The 17,867-nt window shown below is 32.7% G+C and overlaps 1 protein-coding gene across 1 annotated transcript; it reads right to left on the bottom strand.

The window, feature by feature from the left end:
* Positions 1–7,484: 7,484 nt before the first annotated feature.
* LOC21408192 (probable protein phosphatase 2C 60) lies at positions 7,485–13,956 on the bottom strand. Its single transcript, XM_024170841.1, has 11 exons — positions 13,648–13,956; positions 13,038–13,157; positions 12,658–12,721; positions 11,568–11,676; positions 10,576–10,729; positions 9,825–9,950; positions 9,487–9,610; positions 9,277–9,353; positions 9,135–9,187; positions 8,847–8,901; positions 7,485–7,986 (listed from the first exon to the last, which is right to left on the bottom strand). Exons 2-11 carry the CDS (start codon positions 13,152–13,154, stop codon positions 7,792–7,794), a joined length of 1,074 nt encoding a protein of 357 aa, XP_024026609.1. The 5' UTR covers positions 13,155–13,157; positions 13,648–13,956; the 3' UTR covers positions 7,485–7,791.
* Between the last annotated feature and the right edge of the window lie 3,911 nt (positions 13,957–17,867).

The raw sequence follows: 17,867 nt of genomic DNA, 5'->3' as shown, positions 1-17,867 counted from the left end.
CTTTTATCTCCGTTCTGAGAATTAATATTATACGTGCTTGAAACTGGGATATGCAGATTAATATTGGATGGGATTTAAAAAAGAGTTCATACCAATATAGCATCTTCTAAACTCTCATGGATTAAAATCATGTGATTAGAACCATTTTCAATTTACGTGTATTTTTTGTGAGAGAAAACACTGTAGCGAACTATGAACCATAATTCAAATCATGGTTTGAATTCTCCAACCAAACATCCCCTCAATTGTCTTTGTATTAGGCTCCTCTCGCCTGGGCACACGCGCACGTGTGCATAATTATTCTTCTTATGAATATACGGCTGTACGTATGTCTAATCATTAGACACGCTTGGATACCAATGGAGTTCCCAAAAAAAAATCACGAAATAAAGCTTCAAACACAAGACTTCATCTTCTTTTCATATTGTTGTGATCGTCATCTAACGTTAGCTAACATAGTTCCTATTAACCAAAAGATAAAAAGTGAATTCTAGTTAAAAAGTGAATTTATAAGAAAAAAAAAATATTATAATAAAAAGTTGAATTTAAATTTTTATGAGAGAAAATACCGTAATTAAAAAATGAATTTTGCTTTAAATTGACGAAATTAACGAGAAAAGTACATCTAATTTTATTTGAAGGACTGACTTATTATTTCGAAAAAATTGCAGAAGCCTAACATAGTGAAATTTATAACTTTTTATAAACTTTAGAATCTATTAACTCACTCAGATATGTTACCAAATACAGTATGTAGAGTAGGATCAACATATCTATTTATAGACTCCGAAAAACCAGGCGTTTTGAGCTCCTTTAAGATAAAGGATCCTACTTGCTACTCTCTGATCTTCCCATGAATATTGGTGTGTCTGGAGACACATCGTAGAATTTTCACAATACAAACAAACCCCGCCCACTCTTAAAGTACTTGTAAAGAAATTAAACTTTCAAATTGGTGATTTGTATAATAAAAAGTTTATATTAAATTCATGTCAAAACAACATTTCAATGAAAATACAAGCATAATTATTAATATTGCACTAAGAGATAAGAATGTGTGATATAGAGTTGTGAATTAAATCACAAGCAATTATACATTGAAAAATCTAATCAGGGGTCCACATAGTGGCCATAAACAAATGTTTCAATAAGTACAAGATCAGTTTCAAGGACATTGACATGGGTTTTGCTGTTAGTGACACAAACACAAAGACAAGTTAGTATATTACAAGTCAAATGGTAGTATAATTAATATATGTTATTATTGGGTACCAACTCAATGGCATATTCAAATAAGCCCATACGCGCGTCTGCTACTTCTGAGTTCTCAAAAGAACAGCTGGATCTTACTAAGTCTCAACTATCTTTTTTTTCTTTAAGATATTTACAGTACTCTAGCCATATTCTTATATTTCTTAAACACCACATTAATTTTGAAAAATCAATGGCAGTAATAATCAATATGATCATTCTTGTCTATATACCTTTGTCAACTTTCCGAGATTCTAATTGTCTAAGGGGGATGTTTGTTTTTTATATTCGTCTTTGATTTTAAATCATGATTCATTATTCTCTACAGTATTTTTCTCTCATAAAAATATACCTAAAACGAGAATAATTCTAAAACATGATTTTGAATCTATGAACAAAATGTTCACTAAAATACGTACATTGTGTAATCTGTATACGGAATCCGCGTTTATCACTAGGAGCTGCTTTGACCTTTAAAGGAAAGCCACATATATACCAAAAGTTATCACATCCATATTGTCTCCTTCAATGCCTTTTCTTTTTTGTCTTTCAAAGTTTCTGCACTTTTGACGGCACCACTGCTTTTAGTGTGGAAATATTATTGGTTTTTTTTTTTTCTTTACATTTTGGCTTCTATTGTTTGATCAAATATATATGTGCTGTTGTAGTGATCGAATACCTTCTCCTTCACTACTTAGTATATTATAAATTAATTTCTTTTAAAAAAAAAAGATGATTTTAGAAAAGAATTTTTGTGGTCATGCACCTGTTCTTCTTACCTACCAACAGTTATGATAATTATGGTCATTTTAATCGTTGAATTAAGATTTCAATTGTCTGATTAATAAATGTTCACGTTAAAAATTTAAAACATGTGACGTAAAGTTGCTGCAATCACAGATTAGATCCCTAAGTATAATGCATTTGTAGGTTTCACAAGATAAAGTGTGGCATCCAAATTTCTATCAATTCCCAATTCCCAATCTATAAGCAAGATTAAAATTATTAGTCATTTCATATGTATCAAATTAATCTTATAACACTGCTCCTAAATGCCTTCTTTCTCCACATTATAAATTGATGATCATATCTAGTGCCCAAAAAAGTAAATCAACTAATTATTACAAGCATGGCATCATTTTGAACGGATCATTACTTCAAACGGGAGAAAGAACTAATATTGAAACGAAATTAACGAGGAAAAGAAACAACTGGGCTTGCTCATTTTAACCGACAGAACACTCCTTTTCAAGTCGAGTACATTATAAGTAAATTATTTCATTATTTTAAATTGTATAATATATGCAAGTCCATGGAGTCATAATCGTCATTTTGGTTCACTGAACGAGAACAAAAACCTTTGCCCAACCGACAATGTTTGCTTTAATTTTTTTTTTATAGAACAACGTTTTTTTATTAAAAAAAAAAAAAAAAAAAAAACAATATAATAATATTGTTAATGTTAACGATTGTGAAAAAGACAACAGTTCCTAGGGTCGCATTGAGCTTATATAGGATATACAAGTATATATAGATTAACTATAATTAGCTAGCTAGGACCAAGCATACATCGATCCCCTTTTTATTGTTATTATTATTATTTTTTTTATTTTTTTGCTAAGGTACATCGATCCCATTTTATTGGAAAGAGACAATGGATCATACATATACGTATATTATATGCACACACAAGTATACATATATGTGTTTGTATGTGTCTTGTTATAAAGGTATTTAATCCCATATAGATAAAATTAAAACTAATAATTTGGACCAAGAAGAAAGCGCAAATGAGGAAAACAGCTGCAATACACAAACAAAATTAACAAGTAACGTCGCAAATCTTTCCTATTGACTAGATCAACCAAAATCAGTGCCAAATAACAATGCCTAAGAAAGACACTAATAATAATATTATTCAACTTTTTGACTCGAATTTGGTACCATTGAAGAATTAAGCGGCAAGTGTCTTTTCTAGGGATCTCTTGGATTTTGTGGAGCACTTTTATCAAATGCCGGTGGCTTTCTGGGGCCTGCAGGGGGCGTTAGATTCTACTCACTCACTACAGTCACTATGGATAATTGGATACTCAAAACCTTTATTTCTTAATTAATCCTAATTAATAATTATCCGTGAAAGTCTCAGGTCTACTGATTTTTATTTTATTATGTGGAGATGTTTAATATTTAAACTGGTCAAATCCTCACTTGTTCACATGTTATGTCCTCCTTTAAAAAAAAAAAAAAAATGTTATTTATTCATGCCTTCAAATTAAAAAATTTGAATTAAAATTTAAATTTTTACAAGAAAAAACACATTAGTAAAGAGTTCATGAAGCAAACAAGCTAAATTTTTGCCTCAGTTTTCTTTTTCTTTTTACAAAATTTTCTTTTAATTTTTCACCTGAAATTTTCAATAGAGATATGTCAAAGGTGTGAGCAGCGATGTCGAGATATATATTATGGGAGTGCTACAGCGACGGGAGGACAGGCCAGACGACATCAAATTAACTCATAGTGGGAGGAGAGGACTGCAATGGCTTTAATTTATTTACTTTTACTCGTAATCAGAATGAACTATTGTAAATATATTTGTATACTCTGAGTAAATTTTGTGTTTTCAAAAAATAAAGACAATAGATTAATACTTATAGTAATGGTGTGAATCATAATTGAAATGATTATTATAATATACTAGGGCGATAAAATAATAAATAAGAGTTTTGAAATTATTTTTGTAGAAAATTAAAAATAAGTGTCAAAATTAATAAAATAAAATGAAAATGAATAATAAAGTGCCAAGAATTGGAATATATTGTTTTATTCCAATATTAAATATAGATCGTAAATATATATATATATATATATTGGTTTTTTATCCAATATTTTGTAAGTAGATTAAGGATAAGATAATAGTTTAATAGTATTATGAGGATTTACAATACAAAAAGTAATGGTAATTAGGATAATTGTTAGAACATTAGGTTACAATAATAAATATAGATTGTATTTTTTCTCCTTCTTGCATTTTTATCCAAATTTTGTAAATAATTTAAGGATAAAATTACATAGAAGGGTCCGATCAGATCTCCTTACATAGAGCGGTCTGGTCCGATATATATATATATATATTCCAAATTATCAAAAAGGGTCCAATTTGACAAACATGATGGTTTGGAAACGAAACGGACCATGTCCCCCTGACCCACCCCATTGGCGCCTCACTATTAGACCCACATGCATGGACAAGCCTAAATTTTGTGTTCTTTCAGCATGTTTTGGGATAGTAACTTTTAGATGCGTGATCAAGATTTCATCAGTAACTGTTGCTCAAAGAATTTATTTACTTATTTGCGTATATTTGTGTTAATTGCATATTTGATCTTAAAGGACAGGGGTTGTCTCATTTGTTCCCTATAATTGAAAATTGCACAAAATTGCCCCTCAAGAGGCTGCACAAAAATATCCGTAAACTGCCTAACCGCACCGCACCTCACCGCATTGCCCTAAGCGGGTATACGCAAAAACCACTCTTCATGCGGGCGGGGCAGTTTCAATCTGTCATTTTTAGCGGACAGTTGCAGATTAGACTTTAAGACCGCAGTTTGAAACCGCACCGCCCGCCTCAATATTAGTAATAAATATGTTTTTTTTAGTGCAAGATTGCTTCAACTATATATGATCTTTCCTAAAAGTTTGGATTTTTTTATAGCACTTGAATAATGAATTTTAAAATTTGAATTTGGATGTTTCTTTATTAGGATTTGGATTTTTGGACGTTGGAATTTGTATTATGTGTTGGGTTGTGCTTTTGATTTTTGAATTACAATATGATTTTGAACTTTTAATGTTTCATTGACATACTTAGTCCAAATTATGTTTATGAGTTTAACAATAATTATTTATCCATCGTCATATTTAGTTTTTATTGACTATATATATCAAGTACTTTGAATTTTAAACCTTTAATATAAAAAAAAATGTCAAACGATGGATACAAATATTAAACCGTTCAATTTTAATAGGTCGTTCAAGCTGCGAGCTTAAAAAACCGTCCAAACCATTTAAACTTTGGGCACATAGTTTAGAACTTTCACAAACCGCCATAAAACAAAACCTCCTAAACGGCCCAATCCGTCCTCTGTGTACTCCTAACCCCCGACTTGAGCTTCACCTCTAATAGTGAGAAAAGCAATCAAGTCAGAAGAGAAAAAAGACAAACAATTGAAAAAGACAACAAAAGTAAGGATTTATTAAAAAAGAAACGACAAAATATTCAATAAAAGACATCTAACATGAAAACGACAAAGAATTAATAACGATTAAAAAAAATAAAACGACAGTAAAAGATACAAAGGGTTAGCTTAAAAATCTAGCCATCGAAGAATTGGGATCGCCTTACTCTGTCCATACGGTTAAAAATCACACAAAGTTGACCCCAAGCTTATCAACAACCGTATTTTTGATACTTCCGATAATGAAAACATCACTTTTCTTAGCAGTTTTAAACAAGTGCAGGTCATTTGAGTACTAAAATGAAAGATGTTAAAAACAAAACGTCAATGCAAAAAAAAAAAAAAAAGATTAATTTCAAAAATTCCCTCTGAACTATGACTCTTGTAACACTTTGTCTCTCAAATTTTAAAACGTAATATCCGCTCCCCTCAAACTTTATTCCGTTAACAAGTTTTCCCCTTCTGTTACAATGAGTGATAGAAATTGCACATGTCACTTATTTAGTGAGAATTAAAAGTGCAATTACGCTTATACTCTTTGAAAATATAAAAAATAATAAAAAAAAACAAAGAAAATCATCTTTCCCTCTCTCTCTCTCGTCTATCTCTCTGACTTTCTTCTTTCTAATTTATATTTTTTAAAAAAAAAAAAAAAAAAAAAAAAAAAAAAAGGATTATTAGAATTTAGGTTGTGCGATTGGGGGGAGCCTAGTATTGGTGGCTAGAAATTGTTGTTACGTTTGTTTGTGGTAGTAGGGACAGGTAGTGCCTATGTCATTAAAGTAAAGCTAAGGAATTGGTGAGGTACAGATCATTGGTAAAATTTGAAGTTAATGCCCTTGTTCTTGTTGTTTACCAATGCCATCATATAATGTCTTTCCTCTGTAATAATTAACTACAAGACGATGGTAATTCTCTGACCTTCTAGAAATTGCTTCCAAACAAGGATGACAATTGCCTTTCTTTCTTTTGCCATGCAAAAACACTATAATTAAAATATCCAGAAGACCTTTAGGAACGTGTTACCGGGTGAAGATTACCATTTTTGAAGGGTTGGTATTCAGATATGGTAAGTTGCTTTTTAACTTCCTAAGTTCAAAAAATGGAAATAGTTCAAGAACTGTTTTTACGCTTCACAGCTTCTAGCGAAAGTCAATATGACTTCAGTAAATAAAAAATAAAAATAAAAACTGTTCTAAGAAGACACTGAAACTATGAGAATTTAGATTTTATAAACTTTATTCTAACTTTTTGAAATCAACTTTTTGTCATTTTGAATTTCTCAAACCACAAAAAGAAAAGTCTAAACGATGAATAATGTGACTTTATAATTGCTATTGGACTTAATTTATATTAGCGTAAAAATTTAGGCTTCGTTCATTTCACCGATTTGAGTTTTTACACTTAAAAACTCTCAAAAAATATCACATCTAATTTTTTCTGTTACAGTTAAAAGCTCTTAAAAAATATCACATCTCAGCTCAAATTAAAAATTTAAATCCGGGACTTTAAAAGACAAAAACAAAAACAAACACTACAAAACACAAAACAAAAGTGAACGGATAATTGATGGACCAAGTAGTGCAAAAACTTGCTCAAGCTTTTAAAAGCGGACAAGAACTCGTCAATTTTATCCAGGACCAACTTAATATGTAATTTTTTGCTCACTTGTTCAAAATATGGCTGCGAACAAAGTAACGTACACGTACATTGCTCTTTTGTTGGTTATTATTTTTTTCTCTCTCGCATTTGGAACTGACCTGTGAAATCACATCTATCTACTAATCTACTATTTAGAGGAATGAGATATTTGTTTCAGTATTGTAGTTTCCATGTTCCTCCCTATTAAATTTATATATCCTAAATTTTCTTTATTTTACGATTTCTTTTTTTTTTTTTTTTTTGCTAGTCCGTTATTTTACGAATTTCAACATTAGAAGAACTACCCAAACCTTAGTGCAGTACTCTTAGCGACATAGAGGTAAAACACATGGCTAGGAGATGAATGGAGGAAACTTTTGATGAATTTTTCTGCACAAGCTCTGTTCAAAGACCTTATGGGTTAAAATCATCTGTACAAAAACTCAAGTTGTGATGTTGTAGTACTACTTCCAAAACTAACACACAATGAGCACAAAAACGAATCTCTCCCCCCTAATAGCTAATCCACCCTTTTCATGTTGCACCATCTACAATTAAAGAACCGAGAAACGACAATAAGTGGGAGTTGAGAGTAGTCGTAATCTTGTTTAACCAGGGATATTTGTGTTTGAAGGATGTGATCTTTGTGGGTAGAGTGCAGCAACTAGCTTGATTCAGAGTCCCCAGCAGGTTTCGACTCAGTGGACGGTGAGGATTGCTGCTCATCTGCAGTTGGCTGCATAGGTTTCTTGAACTGCACCAAGATCATGGTCATGTTGTCGCACCCCTCACCGCCAGCTGTTGACGGTGCCAAGCACCTGTCAAGAACTCGCTCACACACCGCAGAGAGCTTGTTTTCCTGCATGATTTACTAATGTCAGGCGTCGAAAGAACCAATCATTAGTGGTGCCAGGTACGAGAGAAAAGTGCAAGGTTCACTAGTGAATCAGATATTTCGATACCCAATACTGCTGGTCCCTAGCACTACAAGAGAGAAACTAGGAGGTCCATAAGTTAACCCATACTGGACGAGCAGTGCTACTGCCCACTGTTGTGCAGTAGGTAAATGTCAAAGAAAAGCGTCGGAGGCCATCAGAGAAACGAATAGAAAGCATTGGAACGACAATAAAAGAACAAACGAGAGACACACTTTAAAACGACAAGAAAAGAGAAAATGAAAATCACAGTAAATGAAACGACGACCCAAGTAAAGTAAAGATTAGGGGACATCTAAAACATCACAAGCAATTAAAAAACGACAACAAAAAGGAAGTTAAGAGCAGAAAAAAAAAACGACTAAAAATAATTAACAAAAACCGCAAGAAAAAGATATAAAAAGCCACAACAAAAGAAAACGACAGGCAACAGAAGTGGAAAACGACAGTATACAAAAGACGAGAACTAAATGGTAAACGACAGCAACACTTAAAAACGACAACAGAAGAATAACGACAGACACATTTAGAACGACAACAGAAGGCAAGGATAGACGGCAATGAAAGAAACCACAATATATAAAACGACAATACACTAGAAAACGACAACAGTCAGACAGTAGACAAAAAAAAAAATTATCGTCCTCCCAAAGCTACTCTCAGAAAAAGACTACAATCAACAAATCAGATTTAGTTATCTCGGCTTCGTGTAAAGAGGAGGAAATAACAGCCGAACTTGTTTATCATGTTTGAGAAGAAAAAAAGAATTAAAGGATGAACTTACAGAGTGTAGCTGTTCATGTATAAAATCAACAAGTTGTTGGCTTGACATGCAATCCCTGCAATTAACGAAAACATCAATCATCATCGTTCATAATACTTTTCAACATAAATTATATCCTACCAAGTGCTTAGAACCATTAATAAACAATGAAAAGCGAGAAAGAGATCACAATGTTATGACACGCTTATATAGGTATAGACCACATAGAAAACTACTCATCCAAAAAAAAAAAAAAACCTCAGGAACAAATTTAACAAACTTTCTCATAGAAAAGCATAAGATACATACCAGACACCATCGCATGCTAGCACCAGAAATTCATCATCGTCACAGAGCTCAACCTAATTCAGAACAAACAAAAAAAAAAGAGGGAAGAATTATTAAACATGAATCCATGATTTTGTCAAACCGTGGACATTTATTTACTTACAATGTTTATATCTGGATTGGCAGTTACAATTTGCTTTTCAGCAGGCAAAAACTTGTTCTGCTTGAATTCCATGTCCCCTACAGTGCATAAACAAAATCATACCATGAAATTAACAAGAGAAGCCCGACCAAAAAAATTGATGTTCCACTCAATTAGGAAAAAAAAAAAAAAAGTAAAATGTATTTTCCCAGTGGTGTCCAGGTAATTTACCTATAGCTCTTGCAAGATTTAAACTTCCATTAACACGTCCTGCATGAATGAAACCACCAGCTTTTAAAATCCTTTCCTTCTCAACCTCAAGATCGGGTTTGTGATCTCTAGACAGATTGTATGCCTGACAAAGAAAAGCCAGAGTAAGAAACAGAAGACGATATTCGGCAGAATAAAGCATATGCTCAATCGTGCAAAGGTGCTTGAGAGTTAAGACAATGCAAAAACTCGAGCTAAATCAGAACCATATAGTAATGCACTCAAAACATGATGCATTTTATCCATTCAAAAACAAATATGGAAGAAATGAGGTGCTTTTAAGACCACAGAAATAGTACCTGCCCCTTTCTGGATATGACACAACGAGAATCACCAGCATTTGCAACAACAAGTTGCTTGTTCCTTACAATAGCAACACAGGCTGTGCTCCCAGAAGTTGGACCACTGAAATCAGAATGAGGCCCCTGCTCACGATGATAATTTCTCAATTACGTACTTTTAAAAGGAAAATGTCAAATTTGAGAAAAGTAGGGCACCACATGTATTAACTATGACCTAATGCATCTATTCTCATCCAAGTTAAGGCTTGTTTCTGAATTTCTCCACGCACAGAAGGACTAAAATCACCATCGGGTGTACTAAGGTAATCACAACAAAAGATAGTTAAGGAGATGGCTCATGATATGTCTAGATAGTTAAGGAGATGGCTCGTGATATGTCTATCATAACATGCTCAGAATAGCTTAAATCAAAGGAATTGAATAATTTAGAACTTCAAATTAAGATGAAGAATGATACACTATGCATATGCAGAACACAGATGTCCAATCGGGTAAATTTTTTGCTATACGAATTGTCTGCCAAACTCTGGGGATCATAAGTCCAACAACATGCCGCAAGTGATGTGTTAGTGAATTTCATAAGAAAATGCGAGTTTTTAAAAGAGTGGATTACTCTATTGTGTAGTTTGTCAAAGTAACATTAAGATCATTAATGGGAATTCCATTAGATAATGAAAAAATGGATCAAAAGAACACCGTCCTTCATAAAGACAACAACTTGCAAAATATGTTGGCTTTTAGGAACTACCTCCTCAAAGGCCCAGTCGTCTGCTTGTTCATTACTATCACTGCTCCTCGGAGACCAGATCAACCCTTCTATCATGCCAGTGAACCTATTTATTTTATCTCCCAAAACAGCTAACTCCCTCCATCCCCTTTGCCCTCGCATCATTTCATCCATTCTGCATAACCAGCATTTATATAGTTTTAGCAGAGGACCAACATGTGACAAGCTTATAGGGAAAATATATATATATATATATAATATTTTGTTTGTATTTTGACACCAAAAAAAAAAAGGGAGGGGGTTTGGTTTTACAATTAGCAAGTGAATGGAAGTATAAGTTACTATGTTAATACTACCTATCTTAGACAAATATTTGGTAATCATAAAGAGCATATAGTCATTAGTTTAAAATGAGAGTGAAGAAGATAAAAAATTATTTAAAAGTATTTTCCACTCTCTTAGGAAAAGAGGATTGGGGGAAAAGACACAATATGACAATTTTGGAAGTGTAGGAGGTTATTCAGTATCTGAATTTTCCAAAAGATAATCAGAACTCTGAGGCTTATTGGAAACCTTTTTGGAGACCACAGGGAAAATTGACCTCCTTGAGACAAGTCGTCAATCTGCCAATGGTAAAAGTTACTCTCTATAAGATTGTTCACCTTTTAATTAAAACATCAACGTCCTTTTTACTAAACTCAAAGGGCCAGTCTGTATCATATACTCAAAATCAAATCATTGATCTGCTAAAGTGTTTTCCTCTCACATAAATTTTAAATTTCAAACGTTAGAATAAAAAATCATGATTTGAGTATACCTTCTAAACGGGCCCAAAGATTCTTGAAAAACAAGAAGCACACATGTATTTTTGCGAATTTGGCATATACAACGCGGCTAGTGACACATACTCCTAGACGCATATAGCATATGCTTACTTTCGTAACCACCTCAATAAATTAGAAGAGCTGCAAAGGGAAGTAAAAAAAAAAAAATTCTGTACTATTAACACTGACCTGAAAAAAGCTTTTTGAACGGAAGTTCCTATATCTCCAGCCGCATATGCTTGATTCTTCAGCACCTGCTGGTGAAGAAACTTAGCACAGAACTTTGCAACCACCTTACCTGAAAAGTTAAAGGACTTGAATAAATAGTGTATCAAAAGAAAAGGCTGTTGATAACATATTTAATATATATATATACACTGTTGGTTCCATGACATGCGGAAGGGACTTTCTGTTCAGAATGCCGTGAGCTATTTAGGAATACGCCTTGAGAGGGAAAAAGGAGGGGCAGCGAAGAGAGGGCTGCCTTCAGAAAAGAAACAGCACATGAAAACAACTACTATATTCCTTTAAAATCAAAAGGAATACTTGAGATAAATGTCATCAACTTTTCCCCAAGTCCCATCAGCATCATTTGAAGAAAGGCTATTGATTTTCACATGCATTAGAAAGCTAGCAAAGATAAGTGAGGTGATGCAGTTCCAAAGGTGCTGGGGGGGATAGGGAAAATTGAAGAATTTGGCTCAGATAATAAAATGTTTGGCCGGAATTTTTCTAGACCGTGCGACAATCATTCTAGGCTTTATGGTTGTTAAGTCTGTGAACCTAATTGTCGCCTTGATGTAGAGTCAGCATGTGGGTAGACAAAAATTTTACTTAGGGTACTATGGAATTTTCACATTTGTATTTTCAATTGCCCTAGTTTTACATATATTGGGGGCTCCAATTTTGGGATTAAGGTCAGAGAGATGAGCAAGGAGAGTCCGAGAGGAGTAAGGTATGTGATTTCTCTTGTAATATTCTTCTTCGCGATGATGAAACTTTGTGCAGACTGAAAGTGAATGTAGCTCTCATATTAAGGGTGAGTGAACTACTATAAAGATTGCGTATACTTGTTTGTTATTTTCTTCAATTTTATTGCTATCGGTAACAAAGGAGTATGGCGTCTAATTATTAGCAATCTTGTGTACTGCCATCATGAAACTACTGTCTCAAGAGGTCATCCAACAATGTATGGCAAAACAGCTTTTCCTTACACTGATAATAAATGGTAATCTGGCAACGATTGGAATATCCAAAATTCTAATATTTTAACTCTTACCTCCATGGCCATCATAAACACCAAAGAACGAAGTAGATGCATCCAGATCAGGATATGTGGCATGCTAAACAAAAGAAATAAAAGCAGTAACCAAGCATGATAAAGAGAAATGATAAGTTAAATGAATATCACAAAAAAAAAGAGCTTGTTGATCAATTAACTTTTAAAACTACCTCCCACAGTCCTGAGGGACCACTAATGAGACGTGGATAAGTAACATGAGGGAGGAGCGAATTGTAGATAGAAAAAAAAAAAAAAAAAAGCAGAGCTTAATTCTATACTCTAAATAAAACACAAAAAAAAAAAAAAAAAAAAAAAAAAACCATTTTCACCCCATAGTCTCTAGTTCAGAAAGGAGAGATTTCAACTAAATTACTCACAGCATCTTCCATGGCTGCGCGCCACCCTTGCATGGATGATAAACCGTATCTTAGACGATCATTGCCACCATCTTCAGAGAACTTTTCAGTTTTTGGACTGCTGAGATATATACCCATTTTCTATATAAACGCAATAAAAATATCAATCAGAAACATTAATCCCACGATTTCTGTTCAGCAAATAACGTAAATTCACACTTTCTATGCTTTCAACAACCGAAATTCAAACTGAAAAAAGTATTGAACAGATCGAGCCAAAAAAAAAAAAAAAAAACAAAACAAATAATTAAAAATAAGAAAGAAACAAGCTTTATAGTTTATATCCAAAAGGTGGAAAATATTCAACGGGATCAGCTAAAAGTTCACAAGAATTAATTGAGCGAAACCTTGATCCAAATGAAACTAATCAAATTCAAACACAACAATCATCAATATCAAGTTAACAAATACAAATTCGGGGAAACACACATGCTAAATTCGATTTTCAAAGTGACACGAACTACATAATCGATACAATTACAAAAACAAAAGAAAAACAAAGAAGCAAACAAAAATGAGAAATCAAAGAAATGATACAAAATTTCAAAGGATCGATTTGAGGAGCACTTACATCCCAGGTTGGGCCGTCCGAAGAGAGGTGAAGATCAGAACCCAGAGAAGAGAAACTTCGGTGGTTATGGTTTTGGGATTGGAAATCGAGTATTTTTCGGGTTTAGCGAAGACCCGGAATATATTTTTCACGGAATCTGTAAGGAACGAGACAGATATATATATATATATATATATCGAGAGAGAGAGAGAGAGACGACTTTTTGGAAGACTGAAATTAGATCAGGCTAACTGCTTGCTTAAGGGTTGAGAAATTCCGGCGACTGTTGGACTTTTGAGACCATTTTTCAAGCCGCTCTCTCGCTCCCACGTATACACTTTCCACTCTTCTATAAATCTTCTTCTTTATTTTTATTTTTCAACGTTGATTGATTATTCTCTTTTTTATTTCTTTATTATTTATTCATTATTATATTATTATTATTATTATTACGAATACTTGCTATTTAATATTCAATTTTAGACTTGGACGAGTTTTTAATTTTTTATCGTCCATTCATATCAAGACTATTTGTATGATTAGACTTTTAGACATTATAGTAAAATTTTACTAGTGGCGTTGAAATATAACGAACAAAAACTTGGAATATTTTACAAATAAAGAAAATTAATACCACTAGATTTTTTTATTAATTTTAAAAATATATTTAAAACTATTATTAAATGTTAACTTTATTCTCGTAAATTTACGTGTAAGTTTAACTTTATAATAAGAGTATTTGTCTATTCAAAAATATAGGTTCCGTTCATTTTACCGATTTAAGTTTAAAATTTTAGTTTTGCTATAGTAAAAAATTCTCAGAAACAGTCACATCTAACTTTTTTACTACAGTAAAAAGCTCTCACATAAAGTTACATCTCAACTCGAATTAAAAACTCAAATCAACGAACTAAACGGGCCCATAATAAAGGTGTTTGTGACTTTTTTCCTTCTTTTTTCCTCTTTTTATTGCGCACCCCTCGACAAGTTTGTATGAGAGGGTCAGAGTTTGTTGCCACTCATGAGTAAGTCAAAACTCAAATCAACGAACTAAATAGGCCCATAATAAAAGTGTTTGTGACTTTTTTTTCCTTCTTTTTTTCTCTTTTTATTGCGCACCCCTCGACAAGTTCGTATGGGAGGGTTAGAGTTTGTTACCACTTATGGGTAGGTCACCACATTTCAACCCTAATAGGTAGGTCTTTGGGCGCCCTGATGATCGACTAATGGTGGTGGTTAAGGAAGAGTCTAAAGAGTTTAAGTTTGAGATGGAGCTGGTTTCAGAGTTGTTATGCGTGGGGGGTGGAGATTGCCACTTCGACCGCCATTTGAGGGCATTTCGGAGCACAGGTGGGCCTATAACTTGGAGGTTTTTGTCCTCTTTGCATTGATTTGGTTTTGGTGGGGAGCATGGTTCTGGAGGTGGCGATGAGGTCTTGTGCTCCCCACACGCTGATGGTTTGGCGGTTCGCTCAAGCCTCGAGGCATTTTCCTTTTCCTCCAATGATGCTCGATATGTCCCATTTAGACTCGAAAGTTGTCTTGTCATCAAAAGCTTTGTTCCATGGTTTGAGACCTTCCTTTTGTTTTCATCAAATAAAAACGATATTGATACCTGCCGCTTGTGTGCTTGTGTGTTTTCACAATGTCTGTTGTTTTGTAGTGTGATAATGATGGTGGTCTCTCCACTCTTCATCGTAGGTTGCATGTTTAGTCCAATAGATTTGTTTCTATAGTGTTATAGGTGGCTTTAGTGATATAAGTTCCTTGATGTTAGCGACTACAGTGGTCTTGTTAAAAGAGCATTGTGTGTGCTCGATATTAAGTGTGCCTATTAGTTTTCCAATTCAGAAACTCAATGTATGTTTTTGCCCCTTCAGCATTTCATTATAATTTATTGGGATATCAGATTAATTTTCGGAGTCAAGAATCCTTATGTTTTAGGGTCATTTATGTTTGTATTTGTGATTTGAAATTCATTTTCCCCAATAAAAAAATTATAATAGGAGTTGGGTCGCTTGGAGAAAAGATAATTTATGAGTTCCCTTTAAACTATGTCACATATACTAACATGTCTCTTAAACTTTAAAAAGTATATATTACACCCCATGATTTATAATACTTTTTTCGATTTATCCCCCGCCCCTCTCCCAAAACTTTGAAACTTGGGCATGTTCTTTTATCCAAAAAACTCAAAAAAAGACAACTCAAATTCTAACTTTATTCAAGTTCATGTTCTTTTAAGTTTTAACTTTATTCAATTTTACTCAACTTTATTCAAGTTACAACTTCAACTCAAGTTATAACTCAAATTCAACTCAAAAACTACACTCAAATTACACTCCAAAAGAACATTTATGTTTTATGTTTTAGACGGAATTGCGAAGTTGTTACTTGTTTTAAGCTTAGGTGCAACAGCATTCACTTAAAATAAATTTGTTTCGCAGTAAATCTTAGATATATTTTCTCTTTAGTGTAGTTGCTTAAAAGTATGTTTTACTTAAAAGTATGTTTTACTTAAAAGTATGAGAACATGGGAGAAATGTGAAGAACAAATCCAAATTCAATTGGACTACTAAAAATAAAAGGACAAATTTAACCTTCTTGTGTGTTCCGTGCGTGGAAGTGTATGTAAAAAAATACGTTTTGGGTGAATTTCAAATTTAAAAAACATATTAAGTACGTTTCAAAATTCACATGATATATTGACACAAGTGATATTGTTGAGGGGAATTCGTAAAAATTTTCTTATTGAGCAGAATTAAACTTGGGCCTTGGCTTGTAAGTTGCCTAGCGTTGCCTGCCAGTTTTAACGTTAAGAACCGTTTTGTTTTGTTTTTTGTTTTTTTGTTTTTTTTGTTTTTGTTTTTGTTTTGCTTTTTTTTTTTTGCTTAACACAGTTTAGTTGGTATGTTGGTACCAACCAAAGGTTGAACAATATTACATACGGAGAGGCATTCCCTTATCTTTTGTATTCTTTTTTTTTTTTTTATAGATAAGTTTGATTAAAAGGTTTTTCAAATACTCAAATTCAGAATATTCAAATTTACATCTCTTTTTTTTTTTTGCGGTTACTTTCTGATCATGTTTGTTTGTTCAAGCCATTGTGTTAGTTGTTTGTTACTTTCTGGTAATTATCTGTTTCAAGAACTTATTCTCTCTTTTTTAGAACTTATTATTCTTAAATATGATTAATTTGAGAATCTTATATAGATTGATAATATTGAATAAACCAATTTAATTTGAATAATCAAATATCGAAGCTCATCTAACAATACAGTGAGCAATAGAACCAACGCTCTCATTCAACTGTCTAATGTATGTCATACACAATATGATCAGTTTATTGATATTCGTATTCATATCCATAGATTTAAGGCCGGTTTAATTCACTGATTCGAATTGAAATATGACTTTATGTGAGAGATTTTTACTGTAACAAAAAAGTTATATGTGACTATTTCTAAGAGTTTTTTACTGTAGCAAAACTCGAATCGGTGAAATGAACGGGGCCTTATTTTCTCTTTTTTAGCTGATCATAATTGTTAGTTTACCAATCCATCTAAAAAACTTAAGCTATTAAGAGGTGAGCTAAAAATAATTTTATATGTTCGGCCTAGCACGTGGACATTTTAAATAGGGTTAAAGAGTGTGTTTGTAAGAGTTTAAACTCGGGATCTTCTACTCTAATACCATATATTAGTTTACCAATCTATATTAAGTTTAAGTTATTAGGAGGTGAACTAATAATAATTTTATATTCTAACAATAATAAATGCACAACCCAACCTACTTTATGGTGTGTGGTCATTTTTGGCATTATAATTATAAGAATTTTTCCTTAGGGGATGACAAAAATATTTCACTTATAGTATTTATATTTTTATGGTGAGTTTTAAGTTGTAATTTGTAATGTTTTATTTAATATGATATGATTTTAATGTATTCTGACGATTAATACGTATATAAATTTAATTCGGTGATCAACGATTATATCCACAAGGTTTACCCTATCAACAAAATTCTCCTTATAATTAAGGAAAAACTTCTTTTCTTTGGATAGAAAATCTTGCAAGTATGTAATAAGAAAGAAAATTCCAAAAAAAAAAAAAGGGTAATGAGAGAGAAAATTCTTTTAGAGGTTTCAGAAAAAGGAAAAAGAAAAATGATATATTGGAAAAAATAGTAGGAGACAAAAAAAAAAAAAAAAAAAAAAAAAAAGAACATCCTGTTGGGTAATT

This window comes from Morus notabilis, unplaced genomic scaffold, assembly GCF_000414095.1.
Source record: "Morus notabilis unplaced genomic scaffold, ASM41409v2 Scaffold485, whole genome shotgun sequence".
Classification (NCBI taxonomy): Eukaryota; Viridiplantae; Streptophyta; class Magnoliopsida; order Rosales; family Moraceae; genus Morus; species Morus notabilis.
Note: the sequence above shows the minus strand (reverse complement) of the source record. Positions and strands in the feature narration are given on the sequence as shown.

Bases quoted from the DNA above. Each gene is read 5' to 3' on its own strand.
- LOC21408192 (XM_024170841.1), bottom strand. From the start codon at position 13,154: ATGGGTATATATCTCAGCAGTCCAAAAACTGAAAAGTTCTCTGAAGAT. The intron at 11,677-12,657 runs GTAAGAGTTAAA...TTAACTTTTCAG, and splicing joins TGTTTATGATGGCCATGGAG to GTAAGGTGGTTGCAAAGTTC. The intron at 9,951-10,575 runs GTAGTTCCTAAA...CATCGTGAGCAG, and splicing joins ACGACTGGGCCTTTGAGGAG to GGGCCTCATTCTGATTTCAG.